The sequence below is a fragment of the Mus musculus genome, chromosome 3, assembly GCF_000001635.26.
Source record: "Mus musculus strain C57BL/6J chromosome 3, GRCm38.p6 C57BL/6J".
NCBI lineage: Eukaryota > Metazoa > Chordata > Mammalia > Rodentia > Muridae > Mus > Mus musculus.
Window position 1 is genome coordinate 93271364 of NC_000069.6, and position 22326 is coordinate 93293689.

Sequence of the window (22326 nt, forward strand, 5' to 3'; positions counted from 1 at the left end):
GTATTTACAGTCCCTGCTCTCTCAACCACAATGATCTAGTCTTTCAGTTGCTTTTTCAGTGATTTCCACAGATAATTTTGCTCAGGATTAGGGGAAACTTGTTGAAAAAAAAATGAGAACTATAGATAAGGTTGCTATAAAAACAAAAACAAAACAAAAAAAAACAAAGGAGGAAAATTACAAGCAGCATGAGGTAGTAGAAATAGGAGCCTGGATGACCTGAGATTGAGTCCTCCTTGCTCACCTTCTCAGTATCAGTTCTCTCATCTCTGAAATAGGGATAATAAGAATGACCTCACAGGGCTGCCCTGAGCCTAAGAAGTAATGCATTGAAAATCTTAGCACATTCTTATCACATATCGAGTACACAATAGAGATTAGTCTTATGATTATCATTGTTACACCATGTTAAGACATAAAGACACAATAGCTACTGGCACACAAAGAAAATCACACCCAAAAATTTAAAAAGAAGACCTGTGTTCCGTGTTCTAAGTGATGTTCAAAATGAAAAGAACTAGTAGTCTACACAAATTAGGAATGAGGGCATTAAGCCTTATATATGGCATTAAAATATTATATTTTTTAATCTAAACATTTTGGCAATTCCTTGTTTGACCTGATTTGCTCATATTTCAGACATGGTTAAGAGCACCCAAGAAAACAAAACAGGATTCAGACACAGGAAACAGAAAGTTGAGGATAGAACACAGAAACAAACAAACAAAAAAAGTAATTAAAATAAAATGTACATTTTGTAAGTGGTAAAGCTAGTGTGTCGAAAATGGCAAGCTACCTAGAAATGACAAATAACATTCTATGCACAAGGTGATGATTCAAGAGGGTCCTGATGGTGACTGAACTTAAAACTGAGAAACTCTCACATAGTGAGGATAGCACACATAGATGTTCAGCAGGACTTATTTCTTTAACATGACTTTTCCACAATGTTTGTGGAGAAAGGGGAGCTTGAAGGATATGATGCATGCATAAATGTGAAAAGGCTTTTATGTCAAGTAAAGGAATTTAGAACTCTCCAGGCAAGGAGCCTGCACAGAGAATAAAATTACAAGCCGAAAGATGAATAAAAGAAACAGATTAGTTGTAATATGTATTTCAATTGACAGGTGTTACAGTCAAGAGCTAAAAACTGTCACATGGGAGATGAAGAATGAGCCTGCATGAAAAATGCAAGCTAAAAATAATATACATTATGTGACATAAGCATGACAGATAGGAAAAGATTAAAAATGGCTTAGTCTAACTTGAGGTGTTTAATGGAAGGAGATGTAACTAACCAATGTGCAGACTCTGAAAGATGGAGTATTTTGGTCAGGGAGGGATACAATTATCAGTTCAATTTGAAACAATATGGACTGAAGTATCGAGGGGACATCCAAATGGAAGTATGGTTGGTTTAGCATACCAGTGTAGTTTCCAAAAGACAGATCCAGGATAGGAGTCTCCGCTATATTTTCAGGAATAACAGTTTATCCCCATCTTCCTCAATACCCATTCATGCCTGCTATGGTACTCCTCATGTGAGTGACATGGAAAGGTGCCTCAGAGCAAGATCCTTGAAAACATGGCATACTAATGGATTTTAACCAATAAGCTTGTATTCCTAGTGATCACAACTTCTAACTCAATAGTGCAAATTTTGAAAAATCAAAATTAATGTGACCACCTTTCCCCAATTATTACAGAATCAATACTTACCTTGTAGCAAGTTCTCTTATTAGCCAGAGATGACACTCATAGCTAAAACAGAATATGAAGACAAGCACTGTACTTGTGTTACATTTTATACATACATAACTTTTCTAGAAACAAGGAAGGATCAATTTACACATACCAGGTCAAATTGGAAGCTACAAAAACATAGGTATGGGTGCTGCACACATGGACCTTTCATAAAGACCCTTACTGAAACTCACCAATATCATAGAACTTATTTAAATCCAAATTTGGAGCTTGCTAAAACAAGTACACATGAGTACGTGAGGAAGTTGAGAAGTAAACATATGACATTGGAGAAATAGAGGTGGAGATATGGGTGGATCTGGGTTTGGTTAAGAATGAATCAGACCATCCCACAGAGAGTGGCTCCTCCCTGGATGGACTTACTATATAAAAAGCCCATTCACTCAGACTGCAGTACCCAGCTAGCTCCTTCAGCTGCATTCGATTCAGTCTTCTTCCAAACAAGGTAAGGAGGAATATAGTTAACTTTGCTAGATCAGTGTTAAGACAAAAGGATACTTGTATAAAATGTATTCTTAGGCAAAGGGCAAAATCATACATATATATACACCCATACATATGTACATATATATATGATTTGTGATACGTGTGTGTTTGATTTATTTCCATGAGGCCATCTAATGTTCTCTTTGCTCTGTTGATTTCTCCATGTTTTCATTAGTTTTCTTTGTCCAGTTCTGCTGCCATTGGCACAGATCTTACATCAGAGAGCTATATAAATTCCATACTTGAGAAGTTTACATGTAGTTGTGAAAGATATTTAGCAAACAACCAATAAGTATGCCTACTAATGGCAAGAATGATGGAGAAAAGGGAGAGTCATAGAACATCATAATGGGAGGGCATGAGTACTGCAGATTGAATGCTCTGAAAAATTATCTTTCCTTTGTTCTTTTTCTTCTCTTCTTCTTTTTTGACCATTGAATAAAAATTTAGGTTGACATAGAATTGTACATAATACATGGCTATATAAGATATACACATCTGTATGATGTATAATCAGGAAAATATTTACGTCTATTATCTCAAACACTTATAATGCTCAAAATTTATGAGATGAGAATAATAAATATCAAGATGTCTACATGAAGCCAAAACCTATTCTAATTTATAATCATTACTCTATGATTCTATAATGATAGCATACAATTATTATTATTATTATTACTATTATTATTATTATAGGATTAATATAATATAATATTTCATGGTTCTTGTCTTCAGACCAGTGATTCGTCACTGTGCCCAGTCAACTCTGTGATCACAGCATTCAAATCCAATTACCTTTGTCTCTCAATCTACCATGATCATTCTGGTTCAGTGTACACGTGGGTCCTACCTCTGGTTATTATAAGAAAATGCCACCCATTTCTCCATTTTTCAATTGATGAACACTTGAGTTATTTTTATGATTAAGATTATAAATAATGATGCTATAGTGTTTTGTGCAATAATTTTGGCAGTGTGTATATGTATGTGTTTCTGTTAGGTAGGAAGATTCTAGAGGTAAACTTTTGGGTCTTAACTACTACCAAACAATATTCCAAAGGACCCCTGTTAGTTTAAGCATTCTTTGGTAGTATAAAAGACTTCAGTTTTACATATCTTCATCAATATTTGAAATTATCATGTTTTTCTAACTTAAGTCACTTGTGAGTATATTGCATCCTCACACTATCATTTTAATTTTTCTCTGCTTAGTAATTAAGGAGATTGAACATTTATGAAACATTTATTAGCAATTTGGTACTTTCTGTAAAGTGCTTCTAGGAGAGATTCATTTTTCTGTTGAGTTGTCTCCATTCCATGGATATTGTTTTTACACCAAGAATAGTTTTTTATCAGTTAAATGTTATATTTTTTCTCCCATTTTCACTTTAACGATATTAGAAATGAACAGAGATTTTTTACCTTCAGTTTAGCCCAACTTTTAAATATTCCTTATAATTAGTATATTTTGTTTGTTGAGACAGGTCTCACTATGGAGCCCAGTGACCTGAAACCTTCTATGCAGTCTAGGCTGGCCTCAAACTTGTGATTCTCCCATTTCAGCTTTTCAAGTTATGACTGATAATTTTTAGTTCAACTTCAGAAGCATTTCCCATTCCAAACACTTTAATATATTCTTCCATATAATCTTTCCTAGTGTTGGATCTACTGAAAAACATTTTTTCCATACAGTAATCTAATTAACCCCGAACCATTTACTAGATAGAATGTCTATCCTCAGCTCAAAATATGGCTCGGTCAGTAAACTGCTTCCCATGTAAGCATGAGGACCCAAGTTGAACCACAGAAATTATGTAAGCCCTATCCTGGCAGAGGAGCACATGCTTATAACCAGTGTTGGAGAGACAGACAAAAGCAGGCAGAGCCTGCAGCTCACTGCTTAGCCTAGACTACTCAATGAGTCCTAGCAATTCTATTTCCAAACTAATTTGTTTTCTGATGTTCAGGCAAATGGATTTTGTGGATAAAATTTGCTTAGATTTGACATTAGCTTGTCAATCCTTATTTGTATAACGTTGGGCTCTGTTTGCCTTTTTTTTCATATTTTTGTGTATGTATTTGTGAAATGAATACTCCCAAAGTTTGTTTCATGTTTATACTAGATTCACAAGAGTTTCTTTCTCTTTTTCATTCTTTAGAGAAATTATCTGTGATTTTAGGACTATTTCCTCCCTAGATTTTAATAGGATTTACAATTGAAGCCCCTAATTAACATCTTCACACCCACTATAACTATATTCACTTAAACTGCAATTTTATTAATAAGCAGAGAGCTATTTACACATTTTATCTATTGCCTGTTTCATTAACGTGTGAAGCATAGTTCTAGAAATGTATGTTTCACCTACATTCCAAACTGATTCCAACACAGGCTTTCATACTATGGTTTCATTGCTTCTCAAAAGTTTGCAGCACCTACTACAATGTCTTTTTTTTCTTTCCTTTTTTGATCCTGGTTATTTATGACTTTTCTCTTTCCTGAAGAATTTGTAGGGTTACTGGCTTTATTAGATATGTTCAGGGTGGAACATTGTCTTTGTTACCTCTCTAAGATCTCTGCTTCATTAATGTTAGTTATCTTTATTATTTCATTCATTATAATATCAGTTTTATTTTCTTGTTCTCATTCAATTTTCTTGAGAGCAAGACTAGAGTTATTGATTTTTTTTATCTTCTCTTTAAAAAAATACATTTATTTGAGCTATGAAAATTCACATGGAGTTAATACATCCAACCAGCTTTGTTAAGATCTCAACCTAATTTATGAATGCAGAAACATATTAGTATTATCATTTTATTATATTATATCAATAGACACTAAAACTTCCTCATATATTTATTCTTTAACTATTCCTCATTCTTCAATGACTCCCTATATTCCCCAGTAAGATCATCCCTTACTTTGTTCACTATTGCATCTGCCACATGATGAGTTCTTTTCCAGCTTGAATATAAATCACAATACACTAAAATGAGCTTCATAGTTCTACAGTAATAACACAACAGAGAGAGAGAGAGAGAGAGAGAGAGAGAGAGAGAGAGAGAGAGAGACCAGTTATCTCTGCTCTCAAAAGGAGGACTGATCCAAAACAATCAAATAAACTATTAAACAAAGTAATATTTTAGTAAACAAACTTTGTGAACATTTTCTGACAGAAATCATTATTCCATCACATTAGGAGTCAAATGCAGCAATGGTCCACTAATAAGATCATTCTACTGAAGCAATATCTATATCTCTCACTTTAACTTGCATTAATTGTGCATTTTCTTTTCCCCATCATTTTGACTGCTTTGTAAGGCTTAAATTCAATTCTTTCACTGGGTAATCATAAACTTGTTAAACTATATATTCAAACAAATTACATCAAAATACAGCATACATATTTAATTTTGTTCAATAGTCCTAGATCCATAAGACTTTAGGTTAGACTACTATACTCACGTTTGACAAACTTATGTTACCTATAGTATTCTGGTTTTCCCTGTTATTTAAGGCTAAAAGTCATCATTATAATGCTTTTATATGTGATAAATACTTATTTCATTTCTTGGCATGCCTACTACTTTCTGTTCATTGACAAGATAAGCAAGGGAGGTTTTTATTACCCTGTGAGAAGGAATGGCTGATTTACCAAAAAGGAGTCTTGCCAAGAGCAAACAGACTTGTAAGCGTTTAAGAAGCTAGTACTATGAATGTATTTAAAACCATAAAACAGGCAGTGTCAGTTGCAAAAGTCACTTGATGTTTTATACTATAGACATTGGAGAAGTTGTTCTTTAACAAGTTTCATTTCTAAAATGTGCTCTTTAAAAAAATACTATGAGTTTAAACTATAAAGAGGCATTGCAATGATGAATACAAACTATAAAACAAAAGTAAAAAGGAAATGAATTTTGTTTCCCTTTTACAGGTGCATACACACTACTAAAAGATGTCCGCTCTCCTGGAAAGCATCACTAGCATGATTGAAATATTCCAACAATACTCAACCAGTGATAAGGAGGAAGAAACACTGAGCAAAGAAGAGCTGAAGGAACTTCTGGAAGGACAACTACAGGCAGTCTTGAAGGTGAGAAATGTATAAGAGAACTGATGAGACAAAGATTTCAGTGCCTTACTAATAATCTACCCAAAGATTGTATAAAAATGTTTTAAGTACTTCATTAGTAAAAGAAATAGCCATGATTAAGACTGGATAAAATGTATTTAGCTTTCTTTAAATGTGTACCTACATGTTCTTCTTACATGAGATAGCATATTTGAAACTAAAAAACTATCAATATTTAATTTTAAAATAAGAGAAATGAATACTACCAACCAGAATTATCACAGTTTTCCCCAAAATCAAGATTAGTAGAGTATACTTTGAAAACAAATGAATCATGAAAAGAATAAAATTCTGACACATGAAATAAAAAAGAAGAGTAGCTTGCCAGGCGTCCTCGTTGGAGTGACATCGTCTTTAAACCCCGGGTGGCAATCCCTGATGCACCGCCGTGATGCCCAGGGAAGACAGGGCGACCTGGAAGTCCAACTACTTCCTCAAGATCATCCAACTTTTGGATGATTACCCAAAATGCTTCATTGTGGGAGCAGACAACGTGGGCTCCAAGCAGATGCAGCAGATCCGCATGTCCCTCCGAGGGAAGGCCGTGGTGCTGATGGGCAAGAAAACCATGATGCGCAAGGCCATCAGGGGCCACTTGGAGAACAACCCAGCTCTGGAGAAACTGCTGCCTCACATCCGGGGGAACGTGGGCTTCGTGTTCACCAAGGAGGACCTCACTGAGATTCGGGCTATGCTGTTGGCCAATAAGGTGCCAGCTGCTGCTCGGGTTGGTGCCATCGCCCCATGTGAGGTCACTATGCCAGCTCAGAACACTGGTCTGGGGCCCGAGAAGATCTCTTTCTTCCAGGCTTTGGGCATCACCACGAGAATCTCCAGAGGCACCATTGAAATTCTGAGTGATGTGCAGCTGATAAAGACTGGAGACAAGGTGGGAGTCAGCGAAGCCACACTGCTGAACATGCTAAACATCTCCCCCTCCTCCTTCGGGCTGATCATCCAGCAGGTGTTTGACAATGGCAGCATTTATAACCCGGAAGTGCTCGACATCACAGAGCAGGCCCTGCACTCTCGCTTCCTGGAGGGTGTCCACAACGTGGCCAGTGTGTGTCTGCAGATTGGGTACCTGACTGTTGACTCGGTGCTGCACTCCTTCATCAATGGGTACAAGCGCGTCCTGGCTTTGTCTGTGGAGACTGAGTACACCTTCCCACTTGCTGAAAAGGTCAAGGCCTTCCTGGCTAATCCATCTGCATTTGCGACTGCTGCCATCACTGCTGCCCCTGCGGCTGCTACAGCACCTGCCAAACCTGAAGCAAAGGAAGAGTCTAAGGAATCAGATGAGAATATGGGATTCTGTCTCTTCAAAGAATAATCCCCTCAAAGCAACCAAGTCAGCCTGCTTAATTTGAGAAAGATGGAAATGAAGGCTTATTTCTCTTTAAAAAAAAAAAAAGTAACTGACTTAGTAAAAAGTGATGTTTAATAGCTGATATTTAAACATTAATTCAGATACTATTAACACTAACAGACAAGAAGGGAAAAGCATAAAAATATTACAAAAAAAAAACCCTAAATGAACGGGTTTTAAGACATCATAAATGTATATTGCATTTGAATGGTAAAATTGAAATTAATTGAAATGGAAAAATACCTTTCTTAACTTCTTACAGAATCCAGATGACCAAGACATCGCTGAAGTCTTCATGCAAATGCTAGATGTGGACCACGATGACAAACTAGATTTCGCTGAGTATTTACTACTGGTGCTAAAGCTGGCAAAAGCATATTATGAGGCATCCAAGAATGAAAGTTTCCAAACACATGGATCAAATGGGAGAAGTAAAACTGATTATAAAGGACTAGAAGAGGAGGGAGAGGAAGGAAACAAACAGAATCTTAGACGGAGGCATGGTGGAACTGATGGAAAGAGAAAAAGTGACAGAACGAGAAGCCCAAATGGAAAAAGAGGTAAAAGGCAAGAATCAAGATGTAGAAGTGAGGGAAAAGATAAACATAGGAGAGAACCAGAAAAACACAGACACCAACAAGATTCAAAAAGAAAGCAAAGGCATGGATCTGGTTCCACCGAAAGAAAGGACAACAGAAATAAGAAAAACAGACAGTCAAAAGAAAGAAACTATGATGAAATCTATGACAATGGAAAATACAATGAAGACTGGGAGGCAAGCTACAACAACTGTTACTACAAAACACAGAATACTACATTAGATCAAAGAGAGGGAAACAGAAGACCCAGAGCAGACTCCCAGAAGGAACCCCAGTCATCCCATGGTCAGGCAGACAACAGTGACTCTGAAGGAGGCAGGCAGCAATCCCACTCCAAACCATCTCCAGTCAGGGCTGACCAGAGGAGATCCAGGGCAGGCCAAGCCGGCTCTTCCAAGGTCAGCGCAAGATCGGGATCAGGAGGAAGAGGACAGTCCCCCGACGGCTCTGGCCGCAGCTCAAACAGGAGGGACAGACCCCGGCAGCCCAGCCCCAGCCAGTCCAGTGACAGCCAAGTCCATTCTGGAGTCCAGGTCGAAGGCCGGCGCGGGCAGTCCTCATCTGCCAACAGGAGGGCCGGATCCAGCTCCGGCTCAGGGGTCCAGGGGGCCTCTGCAGGTGGACTGGCAGCTGACGCCTCCAGGCGCTCTGGGGCGCGTCAAGGCCAGGCATCTGCCCAGGGTCGCGCAGGGTCACAAGGCCAAGCACAGGGCCGCGTCGGCTCGTCAGCTGACAGGCAAGGGCGTCGAGGGGTCAGCGAGAGTCAGGCCAGCGACAGCGAGGGCCACTCCGACTTCTCAGAAGGCCAGGCAGTAGGAGCTCACAGGCAGTCTGGAGCCGGCCAGAGGCACGAGCAGCGGTCCTCCCGAGGCCAGCACGGCTCCAGATACTACTATGAGCAAGAACACAGCGAGGAGGAGTCCGATTCCCAGCACCAGCACGGCCACCAGCACGAACAGCAACGCGGGCACCAGCACCAGCATGAGCACGAACAGCCCGAGTCCGGCCACAGGCAGCAGCAGTCCAGTGGGAGAGGACACCAGGGAGCCCACCAGGAACAGGGAAGGGACAGCGCCAGGTCCCGGGGCTCTAACCAAGGGCACAGCTCCTCTCGCCACCAGGCCGACTCTCCCAGGGTCAGCGCAAGATCAGGCTCAGGAGGAAGAGGACAGTCCCCCGACGCCTCTGGCCGCAGCTCAAACAGGAGGGACAGACCCCGGCAGCCCAGCCCCAGCCAGTCCAGTGACAGCCAAGTCCATTCTGGAGTCCAGGTCGAAGGCCGGCGCGGGCAGTCCTCATCTGCCAACAGGAGGGCCGGATCCAGCTCCGGCTCAGGGGTCCAGGGGGCCTCTGCAGGTGGACTGGCAGCTGACGCCTCCAGGCGCTCTGGGGCGCTTCAAGGCCAGGCATCTGCCCAGGGTCGCGCAGGGTCACAAGGCCAAGCACAGGGCCGCGTCGGCTCGTCAGCTGACAGGCAAGGGCGTCGAGGGGTCAGCGAGAGTCAGGCCAGCGACAGCGAGGGCCACTCTGACTTCTCAGAAGGCCAGGCAGTAGGAGCTCACAGGCAGTCTGGAGCCGGCCAGAGGCACGAGCAGCGGTCCTCCCGAGGCCAGCACGGCTCCGGATACTACTATGAGCAAGAACACAGCGAGGAGGAGTCCGATTCCCAGCACCAGCACGGCCACCAGCACGAACAGCAACGCGGGCACCAGCACCAGCACCAGCACCAGCATGAGCACGAACAGCCAGAGTCTGGCCACAGGCAGCAGCAGTCCAGTGGGAGAGGACACCAGGGAGCCCACCAGGAACAGGGAAGGGACAGCGCCAGATCCCGGGGCTCTAACCAAGGACACAGCTCCTCTCGCCACCAGGCCGACTCTCCCAGGGTCAGCGCAAGATCAGGCTCAGGAGGAAGAGGACAGTCCCCCGACGCCTCTGGCCGCAGCTCAAACAGGAGGGACAGACCCCGGCAGCCCAGCCCCAGCCAGTCCAGTGACAGCCAAGTCCATTCTGGAGTCCAGGTCGAAGGCCGGCGCGGGCAGTCCTCATCTGCCAACAGGAGGGCCGGATCCAGCTCCGGCTCAGGGGTCCAGGGGACCTCTGCAGGTGGACTGGCAGCTGACGCCTCCAGGCGCTCTGGGGCGCGTCAAGGCCAGGCATCTGCCCAGGGTCGCGCAGGGTCACAAGGCCAAGCACAGGGCCGCGTCGGCTCGTCAGCTGACAGGCAAGGGCGTCGAGGGGTCAGCGAGAGTCAGGCCAGCGACAGCGAGGGCCACTCTGACTTCTCAGAAGGCCAGGCAGTAGGAGCTCACAGGCAGTCTGGAGCCGGCCAGAGGCACGAGCAGCGGTCCTCCCGAGGCCAGCACGGCTCCGGATACTACTATGAGCAAGAACACAGCGAGGAGGAGTCCGATTCCCAGCATCAGCACGGCCACCAGCACGAACAGCAACGCGGGCACCAGCACCAGCACCAGCACCAGCATGAGCACGAACAGCCCGAGTCCGGCCACAGGCAGCAGCAGTCCAGTGGGAGAGGAAACCAGGGAGCCCACCAGAAACAGGGAAGGGACAGCGCCAGGTCCCGGGGTTCTAACCAAGGGCACAGCTCCTCTCGCCACCAGGCCGACTCTCCCAGGGTCAGCGCAAGATCAGGCTCATGAGGAAGATGACAGTCCCCCGACGCCTCTGGCCGCAACTCAACCAAGAGGGACAGACCCCGGCAGCCCAGCCCCAGCCAGTCCAGTGACAGCCATGTCCATTCTGGAGCCCCGGACCAAGGCCCGGCCGCGGGACGCCCTCATCTGTTAACAGAAGGCCGGATCCATCTCCGGCTCAGGGGTCCAGGGGGCCTCTGCAGGTGGACTGGCAGCTGACGCCTCCAGGCGCTCTGGGGCGCGTCAAGGCCAGGCATCTGCCCAGGGTCGCGCAGGGTCACAAGGCCAAGCACAGGGCCGCGTCGGCTCGTCAGCTGACAGGCAAGGGCGTCGAGGGGTCAGCGAGAGTCAGGCCAGCGACAGCGAGGGCCACTCCGACTTCTCAGAAGGCCAGGCAGTAGGAGCTCACAGGCAGTCTGGAGCCGGCCAGAGGCACGAGCAGCGGTCCTCCCGAGGCCAGCACGGCTCCAGATACTACTATGAGCAAGAACACAGCGAGGAGGAGTCCGATTCCCAGCACCAGCACGGCCACCAGCACGAACAGCAACGCGGGCACCAGCACCAGCATGAGCACGAACAGCCCGAGTCCGGCCACAGGCAGCAGCAGTCCAGTGGGAGAGGACACCAGGGAGCCCACCAGGAACAGGGAAGGGACAGCGCCAGGTCCCGGGGCTCTAACCAAGGGCACAGCTCCTCTCGCCACCAGGCCGACTCTCCCAGGGTCAGCGCAAGATCAGGCTCAGGAGGAAGAGGACAGTCCCCCGACGCCTCTGGCCGCAGCTCAAACAGGAGGGACAGACCCCGGCAGCCCAGCCCCAGTCAGTCCAGTGACAGCCAAGTCCATTCTGGAGTCCAGGTCGAAGGCCGGCGAGGGCAGTCCTCATCTGCCAACAGGAGGGCCGGATCCAGCTCCGGCTCAGGGGTCCAGGGGGCCTCTGCAGGTGGACTGGCAGCTGACGCCTCCAGGCGCTCTGGGGCGCGACAAGGCCAGGCATCTGCCCAGGGTCGCGCAGGGTCACAAGGCCAAGCACAGGGCCGCATCGGCTCGTCAGCTGACAGGCAAGGGCGTCGAGGGGTCAGCGAGAGTCAGGCCAGCGACAGCGAGGGCCACTCCGACTTCTCAGAAGGCCAGGCAGTAGGAGCTCACAGGCAGTCTGAAGCCGGCCAGAGGCACGAGCAGCGGTCCTCCCGAGGCCAGCACGGCTCCGGATACTACTATGAGCAAGAACACAGCGAGGAGGAGTCCGATTCCCAGCACCAGCACGGCCACCAGCACGAACAGCAACGCGGGACCCAGCACCAGCATGAGCACCAACAGCCCGAGTCCGGCCACAGGCAGCAGCAGTCCAGTGGGAGAGGACACCAGGGAACCCATCAGGAACAGGGAAGGGACAGCGCCAGGTCCCGGGGCTCTAACCAAGGGCACAGCTCCTCTCGCCACCAGGCCGACTCTCCCAGGGTCAGCGCAAGATCAGGCTCAGGAGGAAGAGGACAGTCCCCCGACGCCTCTGGCCGCAGCTCAAACAGGAGGGACAGACCCCGGCAGCCCAGCCCCAGCCAGTCCAGTGACAGCCAAGTCCATTCTGGAGTCCAGGTCGAAGGCCGGCGCAGGCAGTCATCATCTGCCAACAGGAGGGCCGGATCCAGCTCCGGCTCAGGGGTCCAGGGGGCCTCTGCAGGTGGACTGGCAGCTGACGCCTCCAGGCGCTCTGGGGCACGACAAGGCCAGGCATCTGCCCAGGGTCGCGCAGGGTCACAAGGCCAAGCACAGGGCCGCGTCGGCTCGTCAGCTGACAGGCAAGGGCGTCGAGGGGTCAGCGAGAGTCAGGCCAGCGACAGCGAGGGCCACTCCGACTTCTCAGAAGGCCAGGCAGTAGGAGCTCACAGGCAGTCTGGAGCCGGCCAGAGGCACGAGCAGCGGTCCTCCCGAGGCCAGCACGGCTCCGGATTCTACCCAGTATACTACTACTATGAACAAGAACACAGCGAGGAGGAGTCCGATTCCCAGCATCAGCACGGCCACCAGCACGAACAGCAACGCGGGCACCAGCACCAGCACCAGCATGAGCACGAACAGCCCGAGTCCGGCCACAGGCAGCAGCAGTCCAGTGGGAGAGGACACCAGGGAGCCCACCAGGAACAGGGAAGGGACAGCGCCAGGTCCCGGGGCTCTAACCAAGGGCACAGCTCCTCTCGCCACCAGGCCGACTCTCCCAGGGTCAGCGCAAGATCAGGCTCAGGAGGAAGAGGACAGTCCCCCGACGCCTCTGGCCGCAGCTCAAACAGGAGGGACAGACCCCGGCAGCCCAGCCCCAGCCAGTCCAGTGACAGCCAAGTCCATTCTGGAGTCCAGGTCGAAGGCCGGCGCGGGCAGTCCTCATCTGCCAACAGGAGGGCCGGATCCAGCTCCGGCTCAGGGGTCCAGGGGGCCTCTGCAGGTGGACTGGCAGCTGACGCCTCCAGGCGCTCTGGGGCGCTTCAAGGCCAGGCATCTGCCCAGGGTCGCGCAGGGTCACAAGGCCAAGCACAGGGCCGCGTCGGCTCGTCAGCTGACAGGCAAGGGCGTCGAGGGGTCAGCGGGAGTCAGGCCAGCGACAGCGAGGGCCACTCTGACTTCTCAGAAGGCCAGGCAGTAGGAGCTCACAGGCAGTCTGGAGCCGGCCAGAGGCACGAGCAGCGGTCCTCCCGAGGCCAGCACGGCTCCGGATACTACTATGAGCAAGAACACAGCGAGGAGGAGTCCGATTCCCAGCACCAGCACGGGCCACCAGCACGAACAGCAACGCGGGCACCAGCACCAGCACCAGCACCAGCATGAGCACGAACAGCCCGAGTCCGGCCACAGGCAGCAGCAGTTCAGTGGGAGAGGACACCAGGGAGCCCACCAGGAACAGGGAAGGGACAGCGCCAGGTCCCGGGGTTCTAACCAAGGGCACAGCTCCTCTCGCCACCAGGCCGACTCTCCCAGGGTCAGCGCAAGATCAGGCTCAGGAGGAAGAGGACAGTCCCCCGACGCCTCTGGCCGCAGCTCAAACAGGAGGGACAGACCCCGGCAGCCCAGCCCCAGCCAGTCCAGTGACAGCCAAGTCCATTCTGGAGTCCAGGTCGAAGGCCGGCGCGGGCAGTCCTCATCTGCCAACAGGAGGGCCGGATCCAGCTCCGGCTCAGGGGTCCAGGGGGCCTCTGCAGGTGGACTGGCAGCTGACGCCTCCAGGCGCTCTGGGGCGCGTCAAGGCCAGGCATCTGCCCAGGGTCGCGCAGGGTCACAAGGCCAAGCACAGGGCCGCGTCGGCTCGTCAGCTGACAGGCAAGGGCGTCGAGGGGTCAGCGAGAGTCAGGCCAGTGACAGCGAGGGCCACTCCGACTTCTCAGAAGGCCAGGCAGTAGGAGCTCACAGGCAGTCTGGAGCCGGCCAGAGGCACGAGCAGCGGTCCTCCCGAGGCCAGCACGGCTCCGGATTCTACCCAGTATACTACTACTATGAACAAGAACACAGCGAGGAGGAGTCCGATTCCCAGCATCAGCACGGCCACCAGCACGAACAGCAACGCGGGCACCAGCACCAGCACCAGCACCAGCATGAGCACGAACAGCCCGAGTCCGGCCACAGGCAGCAGCAGTCCAGTGGGAGAGGACACCAGGGAGCCCACCAGGAACAGGGAAGGGACAGCGCCAGGTCCCGGGGCTCTAACCAAGGGCACAGCTCCTCTCGCCACCAGGCCGACTCTCCCAGGGTCAGCGCAAGATCAGGCTCAGGAGGAAGAGGACAGTCCCCCGACGCCTCTGGCCGCAGCTCAAACAGGAGGGACAGACCCCGGCAGCCCAGCCCCAGCCAGTCCAGTGACAGCCAAGTCCATTCTGGAGTCCAGGTCGAAGGCCGGCGCGGGCAGTCCTCATCTGCCAACAGGAGGGCCGGATCCAGCTCCGGCTCAGGGGTCCAGGGGGCCTCTGCAGGTGGACTGGCAGCTGACGCCTCCAGGCGCTCTGGGGCGCGTCAAGGCCAGGCATCTGCCCAGGGTCGCGCAGGGTCACAAGGCCAAGCACAGGGCCGCGTCGGCTCGTCAGCTGACAGGCAAGGGCGTCGAGGGGTCAGCGAGAGTCAGGCCAGCGACAGCGAGGGCCACTCTGACTTCTCAGAAGGCCAGGCAGTAGGAGCTCACAGGCAGTCTGGAGCCGGCCAGAGGCACGAGCAGCGGTCCTCCCGAGGCCAGCACGGCTCCGGATACTACTATGAGCAAGAACACAGCGAGGAGGAGTCCGATTCCCAGCACCAGCACAGCCACCAGCACGAACAGCAACGCGGGCACCAGCACCAGCACCAGCACCAGCATGAGCACGAACAGCCCGAGTCCGGCCACAGGCAGCAGCAGTTCAGTGGGAGAGGACACCAGGGAGCCCACCAGGAACAGGGAAGGGACAGCGCCAGGTCCCGGGGTTCTAACCAAGGGCACAGCTCCTCTCGCCACCAGGCCGACTCTCCCAGGGTCAGCGCAAGATCAGGCTCAGGAGGAAGAGGACAGTCCCCCGACGCCTCTGGCCGCAGCTCAAACAGGAGGGACAGACCCCGGCAGCCCAGCCCCAGCCAGTCCAGTGACAGCCAAGTCCATTCTGGAGTCCAGGTCGAAGGCCGGCGCGGGCAGTCCTCATCTGCCAACAGGAGGGCCGGATCCAGCTCCGGCTCAGGGGTCCAGGGGGCCTCTGCAGGTGGACTGGCAGCTGACGCCTCCAGGCGCTCTGGGGCGCGTCAAGGCCAGGCATCTGCCCAGGGTCGCGCAGGGTCACAAGGCCAAGCACAGGGCCGCGTCGGCTCGTCAGCTGACAGGCAAGGGCGTCGAGGGGTCAGCGAGAGTCAGGCCAGTGACAGCGAGGGCCACTCCGACTTCTCAGAAGGCCAGGCAGTAGGAGCTCACAGGCAGTCTGGAGCCGGCCAGAGGCACGAGCAGCGGTCCTCCCGAGGCCAGCACGGCTCCGGATTCTACCCAGTATACTACTACTATGAACAAGAACACAGCGAGGAGGAGTCCGATTCCCAGCATCAGCACGGCCACCAGCACGAACAGCAACGCGGGCACCAGCACCAGCACCAGCACCAGCATGAGCACGAACAGCCCGAGTCCGGCCACAGGCAGCAGCAGTCCAGTGGGAGAGGACACCAGGGAGCCCACCAGGAACAGGGAAGGGACAGCGCCAGGTCCCGGGGCTCTAACCAAGGGCACAGCTCCTCTCGCCACCAGGCCGACTCTCCCAGGGTCAGCGCAAGATCAGGCTCAGGAGGAAGAGGACAGTCCCCCGACGCCTCTGGCCGCAGCTCAAACAGGAGGGACAGACCCCGGCAGCCCAGCCCCAGCCAGTCCAGTGACAGCCAAGTCCATTCTGGAGTCCAGGTCGAAGGCCGGCGCGGGCAGTCCTCATCTGCCAACAGGAGGGCCGGATCCAGCTCCGGCTCAGGGGTCCAGGGGGCCTCTGCAGGTGGACTGGCAGCTGACGCCTCCAGGCGCTCTGGGGCGCGTCAAGGCCAGGCATCTGCCCAGGGTCGCGCAGGGTCACAAGGCCAAGCACAGGGCCGCGTCGGCTCGTCAGCTGACAGGCAAGGGCGTCGAGGGGTCAGCGAGAGTCAGGCCAGCGACAGCGAGGGCCACTCTGACTTCTCAGAAGGCCAGGCAGTAGGAGCTCACAGGCAGTCTGGAGCCGGCCAGAGGCACGAGCAGCGGTCCTCCCGAAGCCAGCACGGCTCCGGATACTACTATGAGCAAGAACACAGCGAGGAGGAGTCCGATTCCCAGCACCAGCACAGCCACCAGCACGAACAGCAACGCGGGCACCAGCACCAGCACCAGCACCAGCATGAGCACGAACAGCCCGAGTCCGGCCACAGGCAGCAGCAGTCCAGTGGGAGAGGAAACCAGGGAGCCCACCAGGAACAGGGAAGGGACAGCGCCAGGTCCCGGGGTTCTAACCAAGGGCACAGCTCCTCTCGCCACCAGGCCGACTCTCCCAGGGTCAGCGCAAGATCAGGCTCAGGAGGAAGAGGACAGTCCCCCGACGCCTCTGGCCGCAGCTCAAACAGGAGGGACAGACCCCGGCAGCCCAGCCCCAGCCAGTCCAGTGACAGCCATGTCCATTCTGGAGTCCAGGTCGAAGGCCGGCGCGGGCAGTCCTCATCTGCCAACAGGAGGGCCGGATCCAGCTCCGGCTCAGGGGTCCAGGGGGCCTCTGCAGGTGGACTGGCAGCTGACGCCTCCAGGCGCTCTGGGGCGCGTCAAGGCCAGGCATCTGCCCAGGGTCGCGCAGGGTCACAAGGCCAAGCACAGGGCCGCGTCGGCTCGTCAGCTGACAGGCAAGGGCGTCGAGGGGTCAGCGAGAGTCAGGCCAGCGACAGCGAGGGCCACTCCGACTTCTCAGAAGGCCAGGCAGTAGGAGCTCACAGGCAGTCTGGAGCCGGCCAGAGGCACGAGCAGCGGTCCTCCCGAGGCCAGCACGGCTCCGGATTCTACCCAGTATACTACTACTATGAACAAGAACACAGCGAGGAGGAGTCCGATTCCCAGCATCAGCACGGCCACCAGCACGAACAGCAACGCGGGCACCAGCACCAGCACCAGCACCAGCATGAGCACGAACAGCCCGAGTCCGGCCACAGGCAGCAGCAGTCCAGTGGGAGAGGACACCAGGGAGCCCACCAGGAACAGGGAAGGGACAGCGCCAGGTCCCGGGGCTCTAACCAAGGGCACAGCTCCTCTCGCCACCAGGCCGACTCTCCCAGGGTCAGCGCAAGATCAGGCTCAGGAGGAAGAGGACAGTCCCCCGACGCCTCTGGCCGCAGCTCAAACAGGAGGGACAGATCCCGGCAGCCCAGCCCCAGCCAGTCCAGTGACAGCCAAGTCCATTCTGGAGTCCAGGTCGAAGGCCGGCGCGGGCAGTCCTCATCTGCCAACAGGAGGGCCGGATCCAGCTCCGGCTCAGGGGTCCAGGGGGCCTCTGCAGGTGGACTGGCAGCTGACGCCTCCAGGCGCTCTGGGGCGCGTCAAGGCCAGGCATCTGCCCAGGGTCGCGCAGGGTCACAAGGCCAAGCACAGGGCCGCGTCGGCTCGTCAGCTGACAGGCAAGGGCGTCGAGGGGTCAGCGAGAGTCAGGCCAGTGACAGCGAGGGCCACTCCGACTTCTCAGAAGGCCAGGCAGTAGGAGCTCACAGGCAGTCTGGAGCCGGCCAGAGGCACGAGCAGCGGTCCTCCCGAGGCCAGCACGGCTCCGGATTCTACCCAGTATACTACTACTATGAACAAGAACACAGCGAGGAGGAGTCCGATTCCCAGCATCAGCACGGCCACCAGCACGAACAGCAACGCGGGCACCAGCACCAGCACCAGCATGAGCACGAACAGCCCGAGTCCGGCCACAGGCAGCAGCAGTCCAGTGGGAGAGGACACCAGGGAGCCCACCAGGAACAGGGAAGGGACAGCGCCAGGTCCCGGGGCTCTAACCAAGGGCACAGCTCCTCTCGCCACCAGGCCGACTCTCCCAGGGTCAGCGCAAGATCAGGCTCAGGAGGAAGAGGACAGTCCCCCGACGCCTCTGGCCGCAGCTCAAACAGGAGGGACAGACCCCGGCAGCCCAGCCCCAGCCAGTCCAGTGACAGCCAAGTCCATTCTGGAGTCCAGGTCGAAGGCCGGCGCGGGCAGTCCTCATCTGCCAACAGGAGGGCCGGATCCAGCTCCGGCTCAGGGGTCCAGGGGGCCTCTGCAGGTGGACTGGCAGCTGACGCCTCCAGGCGCTCTGGGGCGCTTCAAGGCCAGGCATCTGCCCAGGGTCGCGCAGGGTCACAAGGCCAAGCACAGGGCCGCGTCGGCTCGTCAGCTGACAGGCAAGGGCGTCGAGGGGTCAGCGAGAGTCAGGCCAGCGACAGCGAGGGCCACTCTGACTTCTCAGAAGGCCAGGCAGTAGGAGCTCACAGGCAGTCTGGAGCCGGCCAGAGGCACGAGCAGCGGTCCTCCCGAGGCCAGCACGGCTCCGGATACTACTATGAGCAAGAACACAGCGAGGAGGAGTCCGATTCCCAGCACCAGCACGGCCACCAGCACGAACAGCAACGCGGGCACCAGCACCAGCACCAGCACCAGCATGAGCACGAACAGCCCGAGTCCGGCCACAGGCAGCAGCAGTCCAGTGGGAGAGGACACCAGGGAGCCCACCAGGAACAGGGAAGGGACAGCGCCAGGTCCCGGGGTTCTAACCAAGGGCACAGCTCCTCTCGCCACCAGGCCGACTCTCCCAGGGTCAGCGCAAGATCAGGCTCAGGAGGAAGAGGACAGTCCCCCGACGCCTCTGGCCGCAGCTCAAACAGGAGGGACAGACCCCGGCAGCCCAGCCCCAGCCAGTCCAGTGACAGCCAAGTCCATTCTGGAGTCCAGGTCGAAGGCCGGCGCGGGCAGTCCTCATCTGCCAACAGGAGGGCCGGATCCAGCTCCGGCTCAGGGGTCCAGGGGGCCTCTGCAGGTGGACTGGCAGCTGACGCCTCCAGGCGCTCTGGGGCGCGTCAAGGCCAGGCATCTGCCCAGGGTCGCGCAGGGTCACAAGGCCAAGCACAGGGCCGCGTCGGCTCGTCAGCTGACAGGCAAGGGCGTCGAGGGGTCAGCGGGAGTCAGGCCAGCGACAGCGAGGGCCACTCTGACTTCTCAGAAGGCCAGGCAGTAGGAGCTCACAGGCAGTCTGGAGCCGGCCAGAGGCACGAGCAGCGGTCCTCCCGAGGCCAGCACGGCTCCGGATACTACTATGAGCAAGAACACAGCGAGGAGGAGTCCGATTCCCAGCACCAGCACGGCCACCAGCACGAACAGCAACGCGGGCACCAGCACCAGCACCAGCACCAGCATGAGCACGAACAGCCCGAGTCCGGCCACAGGCAGCAGCAGTTCAGTGGGAGAGGACACCAGGGAGCCCACCAGGAACAGGGAAGGGACAGCGCCAGGTCCCGGGGTTCTAACCAAGGGCACAGCTCCTCTCGCCACCAGGCCGACTCTCCCAGGGTCAGCGCAAGATCAGGCTCAGGAGGAAGAGGACAGTCCCCCGACGCCTCTGGCCGCAGCTCAAACAGGAGGGACAGACCCCGGCAGCCCAGCCCCAGCCAGTCCAGTGACAGCCAAGTCCATTCTGGAGTCCAGGTCGAAGGCCGGCGCGGGCAGTCCTCATCTGCCAACAGGAGGGCCGGATCCAGCTCCAGCTCAGGGGTCCAGGGGGCCTCTGCAGGTGGACTGGCAGCTGACGCCTCCAGGCGCTCTGGGGCGCGTCAAGGCCAGGCATCTGCCCAGGGTCGCGCAGGGTCACAAGGCCAAGCACAGGGCCGCGTCGGCTCGTCAGCTGACAGGCAAGGGCGTCGAGGGGTCAGCGAGAGTCAGGCCAGCGACAGCGAGGGCCACTCCGACTTCTCAGAAGGCCAGGCAGTAGGAGCTCACAGGCAGTCTGGAGCCGGCCAGAGGCACGAGCAGCGGTCCTCCCGAGGCCAGCACGGCTCCGGATTCTACCCAGTATACTACTACTATGAACAAGAACACAGCGAGGAGGAGTCCGATTCCCAGCATCAGCACGGCCACCAGCACGAACAGCAACGCGGGCACCAGCACCAGCACCAGCACCAGCATGAGCACGAACAGCCCGAGTCCGGCCACAGGCAGCAGCAGTTCAGTGGGAGAGGACACCAGGGAGCCCACCAGGAACAGGGAAGGGACAGCGCCAGGTCCCGGGGCTCTAACCAAGGGCACAGCTCCTCTCGCCACCAGGCCGACTCTCCCAGGGTCAGCGCAAGATCAGGCTCAGGAGGAAGAGGACAGTCCCCCGACGCCTCTGGCCGCAGCTCAAACAGGAGGGACAGACCCCGGCAGCCCAGCCCCAGCCAGTCCAGTGACAGCCAAGTCCATTCTGGAGTCCAGGTCGAAGGCCGGCGCGGGCAGTCCTCATCTGCCAACAGGAGGGCCGGATCCAGCTCCGGCTCAGGGGTCCAGGGGGCCTCTGCAGGTGGACTGGCAGCTGACGCCTCCAGGCGCTCTGGGGCGCGTCAAGGCCAGGCATCTGCCCAGGGTCGCGCAGGGTCACAAGGCCAAGCACAGGGCCGCGTTGGCTCGTCAGCTGACAGGCAAGGGCGTCGAGGGGTCAGCGAGAGTCAGGCCAGCGACAGCGAGGGCCACTCTGACTTCTCAGAAGGCCAGGCAGTAGGAGCTCACAGGCAGTCTGGAGCCGGCCAGAGGCACGAGCAGCGGTCCTCCCGAGGCCAGCACGGCTCCGGATACTACTATGAGCAAGAACACAGCGAGGAGGAGTCCGATTCCCAGCACCAGCAAGGCCACCAGCACGAACAGCAACGCGGGCACCAGCACCAGCACCAGCACCAGCATGAGCACGAACAGCCCGAGTCCGGCCACAGGCAGCAGCAGTCCAGTGGGAGAGGACACCAGGGAGCCCACCAGGAACAGGGAAGGGACAGCGCCAGGTCCCGGGGCTCTAACCAAGGGCACAGCTCCTCTCGCCACCAGGCCGACTCTCCCAGGGTCAGCGCAAGATCAGGCTCAGGAGGAAGAGGACAGTCCCCTGACGGCTCCGGCCGCAGCTCAAACAGGAGGGACAGACCCCGGCAGCCCAGCGCCAGCCAGTCCAGTGACAGCCAAGTCCATTCTGGAGTCCAGGTCGAAGCCCAGCGGGGGCAGTCCTCATCTGCCAACAGGAGGGCTGGCTCCAGCTCTGGCTCAGGGGTCCAAAGTGCAGCAGCAAGTGGTCAGGGAGGATATGAGTCCATATTTACAGCAAAGCACCTTGATTTTAATCAATCTCACAGCTATTATTATTATTAGTGAAAAGCAATTTGCAATAGAAAAATGCTTAAATGCATCTCCAGGTATATCGTTTCTTTCTTTTAATTTTTGGTTATTTGTTCCTTTTTTCCAGGTTAACATAGGTTTTTCCATTTGGGTGATAGTTCCTTCTTATTCTAAGAATATTTTCAGCATTTAATCAGAATTTCCATAATATTAATTTACTTAGGACCAAGATTCAAAATTTCAACATATGTATTTTGAGTAAAATACTTATCTTTAAAATGTTATATTCTATTCCACTGAAAACTAGACATTAATTTCACCAAAATGTTTTAAAATGCCCAAAATTTATATTGAGTGTTTGCAATTCTGTTCCTGCAATAGGACTGACTTCTCCATGTGTTCCCCTTGGACTTTCTAGGATCTGCCCTTTCTTCAGCAATCAGTGCAATCACATTGGACATACCAAATTCAACACAGTAAACTGTATAATAATTGACAATAAACAATTGGCCA

At 53.8% G+C, this 22326-nt stretch overlaps 1 protein-coding gene and 1 pseudogene across 1 annotated transcript; both read left to right on the forward strand.

Moving 5' to 3' along the window:
• The first annotated feature begins 2182 nt into the window (after window positions 1-2182).
• Flg (filaggrin) lies at window positions 2183-22326 on the forward strand. The gene is given in 6 exon segments (XM_017319842.1): window positions 2183-2209; window positions 6189-6347; window positions 8018-11119; window positions 11166-13769; window positions 13771-15258; window positions 16024-22326. Coding segments are annotated over 5 exon segments (13155 nt in total). The 5' UTR covers window positions 2183-2209; window positions 6189-6209; the 3' UTR covers window positions 21847-22326.
• On the forward strand, window positions 6707-7790 carry Rplp0-ps1 (ribosomal protein, large, P0, pseudogene 1; annotated as a pseudogene).